At 44.6% G+C, this 9,783-nt stretch overlaps 1 protein-coding gene across 1 annotated transcript in view; it reads left to right on the top strand.

Moving 5' to 3' along the window:
• The first annotated feature begins 6,947 nt into the window (after nt 1–6,947).
• UBE2J1 (ubiquitin conjugating enzyme E2 J1) overlaps nt 6,948–9,783 on the top strand; it is a 28,010-nt gene continuing 25,174 nt past the window's right edge. The window contains exon 1 of the mRNA XM_054397757.1: nt 6,948–6,978. Coding sequence (XP_054253732.1) covers nt 6,948–6,978 — 31 coding nt within the window. The remainder of the gene's footprint in view (nt 6,979–9,783) is intronic.

Below are 9,783 nucleotides of genomic sequence, written 5' to 3'. Positions count from 1 at the left end.
AACAGCTGTAATCCACACTGCCTTCCCTGTGGAAAGGTGTGTGTAATTGTGAAGACAGACACTCCCTTCCCAGAAGAAAGCTTGTGGGAGTAAGTTAAAGTGAAGGGGCATGAAGAACAGCTCACATAAGGAAACAGTGACAAAAAGAAAATCTGGAGCATGAAACCTTGAAGAGGGAGAACCATGAAAAACTGGCTTCATGAATCAATGATTGTGTCTGGTATCTTCTCCCTAAATGGTGTCACAAGAGCAAAAATTTTTTTAACCAGAGTAGTTCACAACTGTTCTCCAACTATCTCTCTCTTTCTGCACTCTACACAGTGCATGATATGCACGAGAGAAAATTTCTGCCATTATCTGTAGTTGCTAAGATCAGAGTAACTAGATCAGGGAAGTCCAGTTGTGAACAGCTGTCCCTTGGACAGCAGCTTCAGCTTTGACTTGTGCTTTTGTGCATATTTCTTCTGAACCAGGAAACCACCTGAACTATTACAACAGTGATGCCAGAGGAGACTTGAGTCAAGTGACCAGTGTGATTCTTCCCATGAAAAATATGTACCTTTATTTTGATTTTGCACTGTGTGGCCTGCTACAAGATGTTCCACAAATTCTACATTGAAGGTCCAGATCAGGCATGCACTTGCTTGGATGGCTATAGCAATTTGGTAGCTACTTCCCTCATTCTTTTTCCTCCATTTCTAAAATAATGCTAATTGAAAACCATCTGGCAAAGCTGCCTGTTTTGCCAGACAGTTGCTTTAGAACTAAGCTTTCCTGAGAAGCACTAGACATCTGTGCATTTGCTACAGGGCATTGGTTACACAAAAGGTTACACAATGCCCTGCTTGTTTTTATCAGTGAGGAGGAGGTACACTTGTTGAATCCAGATTTAGCAGGTCTGAATTCACATAAAGGATTTTAAAAGCTGAGACAGTATTAGTCACCAATGAGCACAATGATGATTTCTCTTCCAAGTGAGTCATAGCTGTTCCTACTGATTGTACAGGCATATTAATATTAGATTCTTTAATTCCATTAGACTTTAATTCTGTAGTCAATTGTCTGTATTGAAAGGGCACCATTGTAAATGAAGCAAACTGCTCTACATTTTGTGAATTGGTGAAAGCAGGGTGTGAATGCTTTGTACAAAGAACTATTGTATTTTCATAAGCTTTTGTGATTTCAGATCTTCTCTAGAAATTATTTGTACCTGAGTTTATTAGACAGCCTACAAACCATACAAACCCCTCTGAACCAGCTTGAGTTAATCACGTAATGAATTGTATTCACTGTTGAAATGTACCTTACCTCACACAATTACATGACCTGCAAAGAGAAATAAATAACAATTCAATGTCCTATTACCTCGCTTAATCCCCTGATCTACAGAAATCTACAGTGATGCATCAGACCCAAGTGCAAGAAATGGACCTGTGTGTCACACAGGTGTCCTCTAAGAGAAAGGGGAGGTTTTGGGAGTAACTCCTTCTTTAGGGGCTTCTGCTGTTAGCTTCTTGCTGAAGGCTTCTTAGTGTCCAACTCCACGTTTTCAGCTCTGTGGTTCCCATTCCTACTTGCTGAGCTCCCCACTTGGACTTCTGAAGTATCTTCATTAAGCATTTTAGTGTTAAAAAAAGGCTCTAGCAACTTGAATGTTTGTAATTCTTTTAAAATGAGAGGCAATGCACGATGCATTTGTGTTGGATACAGAGAGGTATATATCAAATGCAACCACAGATACATATGAAAATAACTAACTAGGACAGTCTAGAACACAGATGACTTAGCCTAATCACCCTTTGCAACTAATGGAGAAATCCAGACCTTTTAAAGAATGTTTTGTTGAATCTACAACTTAGATCTATTCCAGGCAAGATGAATTCTGCTGTAGAAGCTCCTAGTTCTCTCCATTAGCTATAAAATGAGCCCCTGTAATCAGCTCAGAAATGTATACCTACAGTCTGCAATTGTCTAACAGAATACAGTCCACTTGTTTACTCTGATTTGGCTTTTCTTTCCCAGTAGACATGGCTGAAATTGAAGAATTAGGCATTTTTTTCAAACCTTATGATTGACATTAATTTTGCAATATTTTTTTGCCTATAAACCTGCCATGGTTTGAGACTGAGTGCCTTTAAAAAAACATAAAGTTACAGACGTCCAGAGGCTAAACCTAGTGTGAGGTGTCCCTGCCCATGGCAGGGGGGTTGGAACTAGATGATCCTTGTGGTCCCTTCCAACCCTGACTGATTCTATGATTCTAAATATGCCCAGGAGGTGGACCAGACTATGGATTTGGTATATTTTGTATGCTTTGCACTGTAGCACGTAATACATGGACAGCACTTCCATTTAAACTTCCAATAATATTCTGTATTTCTACCCAATCCTATGAGGAGTTTAACTACTTTGAGGATAGTTAGAAAGCCTGTCTCACTTCTTAAACCAAGACAACACCCCTTTGCTCTGAAGTTGATTAACTGTATCAGGGTCTCTGTTTTCATCTAAAAGAAAAAAAAAAACAATCAAACAAACAAAACAGCATGCCACAGCTGCAGAAAACTGCATAGAAACATAAACAGAAACTGGAAATTAAAAAAAAAAATCATCAGAAATTATGACTGATTTTTTGGCAGTCACACTGAAGTCTCACTTCAATGTGAGACACTTGCTAAAGCCATACAATTTGTAATGTTTTGAGTTGTCAAAATTCTTGCTATTCTGCACTGAGTTTGGTGGAGTTGTACAAAATCTCTCTTGCAAAGACTCAGTGCGATATTAAATACCAAATTCTTGTTGCAGCAGTGTTCAGGCAAACTTTCAGTTTCTGTATGCTTCAGCTGAGCATGTTTATTTTTCACCTAGTTAAATCATATGACAGGATACACAAGATACATGAAGTGCTGCCAGCATGTAGGATTTGACTGCAATTTTGCTACTATATTTGGTGTTTGGTTTTAAAAAATGACAAGTTCTAGCACAGAATGGCTTCTCTGTGCAAAAGTCGAAACAAAAGGCAGATGAAAACGCAACCCAAAGGGCACATTTGGCCAGAGGCAGGAACAGAAGGGAGGCTTCTTCTCCACACTGGCAACAGCGACAGTGCAAGTGCTCTGCAGTTGCCTGCTCCTTGCCCACCCTGAGCAGCTGCTGATATGTGGGGCTGCAAATTTCTACCTGTATGCTGACTACCTCACAGGAATTGGTGGTTTCATCTGGCAGCATTCACCTCCTGCAGCCTCAACTTTTAACTAATGCTACAGCTGCAAATAGAGGCAGTCTTGTACTGCTAGCTCTGCACAATTTCAGTTGGTGATCACCCCAAAACCAAGCCAGGCCACCATGCAGCATATTTAAAGGGGGCCAACGTATATGTCCTATCAATTAATTTCTGTTACTTTAAGTCTATTCAGCTTATTTTCAGTAGCTCTTAGCTGTCATGTGGTTACAGTGTCTATGTATTTCTTTTTTTAGCTAAAAGCCCAAGTTTCATGTTAACTGCAGGTGCTTCCTCCTTGAACATAAAATGACATTTTAAGTGTGGGCAGAGTCAAAGGCCAGAGCCCAGAAGGGAGAGCTGCTCTAGTTCATAATAATTACCACTTCTTGATTCATGCCATAATTCATATTATAATACCATTAAAAAACATTATTTTCTATCAGAACAGATCCCAGATTTTTTCCCATGGAACTCTGGGCTTCCAAATGCAAAACAGTGCTCTCCTTTGGGGAAGGGAAAGATTTAGACACAGATAGTCCCAGAGCCCTTCTCTTGCTGCACAGCAAGATGGCTGTATTAAACGGGGAATGACAGGACCTACCACCTCAAGCAGTCAGATTCTTAGCCAGAAGTGCTGAGATGTCAGCAAGAGTGGATGGCCATTAAATGTACCCTTCGGTGTAAGGGGAAACCCCAACAGCCATTGAAGAAGCACAGTTTGAACCCTAGGTTTCCCAAAGCAGAGTCTCAGGCATAGAATCTCGTTAAAATAAATAGTTTAATAGAACAACAGCAGGGGCAGCTTGACCTGGGTGCCTCCTGAGAGGGACCCAGAACAAAGAAATCCCCAAGCATTTATGCCTTTCTGCCCTTCATGCAATGCTCACGCATCTTTCACCTTTGATCCAATGGCAGTTCTGGCCTTGTTATTTAAAAAATGGATTGTTTCATCCTGGTGTATACACACCAGAGCTGAGATACTGATTTATTGAGGAAATTGCAAAAGCTAGCATACTTCCCAAAATTTCCTCATGTATTACACACAATTTCTTATCACTAAACAGGTTTACAGCTTCTTTGCCTTCAATTAAAGCAAGAGTACCTACAAAATTGACAGAGCATGCTCTCAGAAGGGTGGTCTTGTAGGCAAGGGGCTTCTCAGCTCAAGGGGTGTGTGGTTTAGAATTGTAATGATACATTAATGAGTAAAGTTCACTCATGAGGAACATAAATTGCAACAGTTTTACATCTTCAGGGTTTGCTGATAAAAAGTTTCTTCTGCTGACAAATTCTTGTTTCTTTAGGTCTTGGTGTCCTTGGTGTCTTCTTATACGCTTTTGTTCTACTATGATGAGAATTTCCAGCACAAGCTAGGCATCGTCAATCTTTCAGCTCCTCTTCAAGGATACAGGTCCCAGCAAGGCACACATTGTTTGTATTCAAAGTGAACAGCCTTACATTTAAAGTCCCTGATCAATGGTCCACTTCAGAATACCAATGCAGTATAGTTAACACTATCTTAAACAGCATCGCTATAACCTAGGCATTTAGTCAAACAGTTTCACTTGGATAACAGACAAGTGAGATCCTCTGACACTTCAGACTTATTGGATTCCTTCACTGTCTCCAGGCAGGCTGTTATCTTGAGTAGTTGAAGCTGCTGTTGGTGGTTGTAGCCTTGAAGTCTCCTTATTGTCTGATTTACCCTAGTTCTGGAGGCCCTGTTTTGACTAACTGGGTACAGTTCAGTAAATTCTAGTGGAAATTCACAGCTTGCAGCCTAAGGCTTCAGCAAATCTAGCTATTCATGTTAAGTAAATAAAGCTAGCGAACAGCAGGCCGAGGCAGACATTAAATCTCTAAACAATCTACCTAAAACTAAACAATTCTCTAAAGCTAAACAGCTAATACATCTTAACAACCATCCCTTCCCTTCCTCTGTACATATTATTTATGCTTTACATTATTCATAGTGCTTTTTCCTGTGAAAAGGATGATCACTTTGCCCCTTAAAAAATTTCAGATACTTGTTAAGGTGGAGCAGAGTTGCTTTATTCATTTATTGCTGTTACCACAACATCACTGTGCATCTGAATGGGAAAGAGTAGTGCCTTGTTCTGCAATTCTGAGAACATGAGGAGGTGAAAAAAAAACCCTACTCAAACATTTTTTGTTTATAACCGTTTTCCATTGCTGGTAAATCAAACAAGGAAAGATGAAAAGAGAACTAAGATATGAAAACATTTAAAAAAATAGGAAGAAAATGAAAGCATAGCTGAAATTAAAGAGAACTCGTGAGGCAGGAGTTTCAAGCCCATGCTGTTAAAAACAAGCACATGAAAGCTCAAATGTTTCTTGTTTATAGCTTGTACTGAGACTGCTGAGATTATGACCACTTTATCTATTTCCTTAGCTATAAGCTCTTAAAGGTACTACTCCAAGTGTACTGGAGGTGTTTAAGAAAAGACTGGATGAGGCACTTAGTGTTTTCGCTATTGCAGCCACCATGGAAGAGCCGCAGCAGAACGGGATTCGATGAGCTTTGAGGCTTTTTCCAACCAAAATCATAGAATCATAGAATCAGTCAGGGTTGGAAGGGACCACAAGGATCATCTAGTTCCAACCCTCTGCCATGGGCAGGGACACCTCACACTAGATCAGGCTGGCCAGAGCCTCATCCAGCCTGGCCTTAAACACCTCCAGGGATGGGGCCTCAACCATCTCCCTGGACAACCCATTCCAGGCTCTCACCACTCTCATGGGGAAGAACTTCTTCCTCATGTCCAGCCTGAATCTCCCCACTTCCAGCTTTATTCCGTTCCCCCTAGTCCTAAAAAAGTCCCTCCCCAGCTTTCTTGTAGCCCCCTTCAGACACTGGAAGGCCACAAGAAGGTCACCTCAGAGCCTTCTCTTCTCCAGACTGAACAGCCCCAACTCTTTCAGTCTGTCCTCATAGGAGAGGTGCTCCAGCCCTCTGCTCATCCTGGTGGCCCTTCTCTGGACACCTTCCACCATGTCCATATCCCTCTTGTAATAGGGGCTCCAGAACTGGACATAGTACTCCAGGTGGGGTCTCACCAGAGCTGAGCAGAGGGGGAGAATCACCTCCCTTGACCTGCTGGCCACACTTCTCTTGATGCAGCCCAGGATCTGGTTGGCTTTCTGGGCTGCAAGTGCACATTGACAGCTCATGTTGAGCTTCTCGTCCACCAGCACCCCCAAGTCCCTCTCCTCAGGGCTGCTTTCCAGCCAGTCACTGCAAAATAATTCTATGATTCTGTGATTGCAGCATCATGTCCCATGCCAGGTACGCCTGGGATCACCGTTCTGCTGTGGGTCCTGAATGCCTCCCATCGTTGCTGGAAACCGGCTCCTTTGTTTTCACGCTAGGATAGAGGCGGGCAGGCAGCTTGTGAATTTTGATTTCTGCAACACAAGTATTCAACAGCGGCCACGCCCCAGCCGCCTGCCTCCCCCTCTCAGCGCTGCACCCTCCGGGCCCGGCCTGAGGGCCCTGCCTCAGAGCCAGGCCGCGGGGCGGTGCCGCCGAGTCCCGGGGGCGGTGCCGGCGCGGCAGGTGCCTCCCTCCGCGGTCACGGCGCCGTTGCCACGTCAGGGGAGTTTCCTGAGGCGAGTTGGGCTGGGTTCGGCCGTTCTCCTCCTCCGCCTCCTGCCCCAGCCCCCGCCACCACAGCCGCCGCGGAGGGAGCGAGCGGTGCCCACTGCCATGGAGGCCCGCTACAACCTCAAGAGTCCGGGTAGGCGGCGCGGCAGACCCCGGCGGGCGCTCGGGAGGCGGGCGTCAGCCTCGCCTGCAGGCCGCGACCGGGCGGGGGACGTGGGGCCGGGCACGGGTAGGCGGCCGCGCCTCGCAGGCTGCCCAGGCCGTTGCTTTTCGCGACGGCCGGTCGTGCCCGTCAGCCCCGGAGCTGCCGCAGTTCGTGGAGGGCTCGGGAGCCGCTGCCGGGCGCGGCGGTGGTGGAGCTGGCAGTCATCCACCGGGGCGCGGTGGGACAGGTGCAGGGGCCATGCCGAGACCGCAGTGGGGAGAAGGGATGGGGGCCCTGGGACCTGGCGATGCCCGCGGGTGCGAGTCAGCGGCGCGCCGGGATGGGGAGGCGTTTAGGTGGAGGCCGGCAGAGCCGCGTCTGCTTCCCTGTGCGATGGTGTTGAAAACTCTCTCCGAGGTGTAATTCGGCTCAAAACACTCTGGCTGCCTGGCGTATGCGTGTGCGCCTGCCTACACTGTTTTGCTGGTTCGTGGAAGCGTACCTTTGAACTTCTGGTCAGGCGGCTCTTCCCCTGGGTATCGCTTCCTTTCCAAGTAGGTGCGTGTGAGGGACAGAGTGCCAACGACGGGTCGGTTTGTGTGTCTAAGTTTGCTTTACACAGGTGTTAACGTACACTCTGTATTTACACGGATGTGTGTGCTTCTTTATGAAATTCCATGTTAAAATTAACGTTTTATAACTCCTAGATTTTCTCTTTGAATCTTGGAGGCGAGAGGAATGTCTCAAGATGCGGGAGGTGTCTTAGAAAGCACTTGGAAGGGAAGGGTTTGCTACTTAGGAAGTGAAACTGAGGATGGGTCGGGTCCTTCCAGAATGGCTGTGTTGGAAGAGTGGCCCATCACCAGCTATGCTGAGCTTCTCCTCCTCAGAGCTGGACACACACCGAATATTTGCCTTCTCCTCCCAGAAGCATGTCATAGAGCACACCACCACTGTTTCCAGTGACGTGGCAAACCTGTCACTACTGAAGGCGTCTTCCATAGATTGTAAGGCGTAATTAAGTTTGTGTGTTGGTCACTGTCCTGCCACTGTTTTCTCCTACTCTGGTTTTAGGAGGTAGGTAATAGCAATGTCATAGTGTGGTGATGAATAGTGGCTTTATTCTTTAACCATGTTGTCCTACTGTCAGCTTGAGAGGTGGGAAGAAACTTAACATTGTGATGACTTGTACCTCACAAATGTAAATGACAGGATTATTTACAAAACACATCTCAAGTGGGTGATGTATCTACTGCTAAATTATGTCCCTCACCTTCACACCCAAGTTGTGTAACTGGAAGAAGGATCACAAAGCAAATTATGTACTTGTTGTAGTGTAATTTATCAGGAAGGAAGACTTTACCTAGGGAGATATACTGAATATGTTGCATCAGGGAATTTGCAAGGCCACATCAACCCACTTGCTGGTTGTGGTTTCCCACGTCACTGGAAACAATGATAGTGTGCTCTGTGATGTGCTCCTGGGCTCTGAGTGGAGAGGGCAAATGTTTGTGGGTTGATTTAGAAATGTTCTTCCCCTCTGTTGTTTGAGCTCCTCTTGTTTTCAAGGGAAAATTACCCTTACTGGAGTTGCTCCATAGCAAAATGAACATTACATGGCAAAGATAAATGATCTATACAGTGGGTCAGTACTGCTTTCCCAAATTAAACATATTGCATAGTATATTAATGTATTAAATTATTCCTTTCCATATGGATGCTAAAAGTCTACAAATCACTTAAATTACTGCTGGCAGTAATTACTGAGGCAGTGCAAACTGGTGCTCTGACAACTCTTGGTTTACCACAGGTCCATGTTGTGCCCACTGCAGGTCTGGACATGGTGAGAGTCATGTGCTAAGCTGTAGCTGGCTCCTATCAGTTGCCCTCTATAAGGGAAAGAAGGTATGGGGGCATTCACCTGAAGCTCTCCTCATGCTCTCACACAAGTGTTCGTTCTTTCTTTTTTTTCTTATTTCTTCTCCAAAAGACCATTCATTTTGGAAGGGAAGAAATTTCGCACTTCAGACTTCTTTGTATTGCTTCGGTAAGGCAAAGCCTTTGAAGCTGTTGCTTCATATTTGTATGTCTGTTTTTGGCACTTGTAAAAGGGCAAGCTATTTTCTATCTTAGCATTTCAAAATGGATTAGTCAATGTATATAAGCCTGCTACCATATGGCTGATAAACCTCTCTCATCAATATTAAAGCTCAACTGACTAAAGCAGAGGCTTCATCCTCTTCATGCTTCAGGAGCATCCCTATTTTCTGAAATTTATAAGACAGCTACTTGGAATAATCTCTGTGTTTTTTTTTCCAAGGGCTGTGACCCTTAGTCTGCTGCAAGATCAGTCACAAAATCTCACAGTCATTGTTTTTGTAGTGACAGTCTCCCCCTTTCACGTAGGAAGTTAGCAGTCTTCTGAGCAAGTGTTAGCACAGACACAAATAAGGAATTCTGAACAGTTATTTCCCTTGGCTCATGTAGAACCCACAAACAACAGTGCTTTTTGGTTTTGTTTTGGGTGGGGGTTTTTGTTTTCAGCAGACCTCCTCATCTAGAATTTGACTAGTGAAGGCACTGGAGAGAGCACGTGGAGGGAGGCATGGTGCACGTGTCCTGTGTTTGCTGCCCAAGGACACTGCTTTTGGAGCTTGGGAATGTAACATGCAGCGATTGTGATTCTCTTAGCTGTCACCTTCAATTCATTTATTACTTTTCCTACAAACTGTGCTGCTTTCTGCACTCTGTGCTTTGTACAAGAAGTGTTCCTTGTCAACAAACATGCATCAG

Source organism: Indicator indicator, chromosome 2 (genome assembly GCF_027791375.1).
Source record: "Indicator indicator isolate 239-I01 chromosome 2, UM_Iind_1.1, whole genome shotgun sequence".
Lineage (NCBI taxonomy): Eukaryota > Metazoa > Chordata > Aves > Piciformes > Indicatoridae > Indicator > Indicator indicator.
The sequence above is the reverse complement of the archived record's forward strand: the minus strand, read 5'-3'. Positions and strand labels throughout refer to the sequence as shown.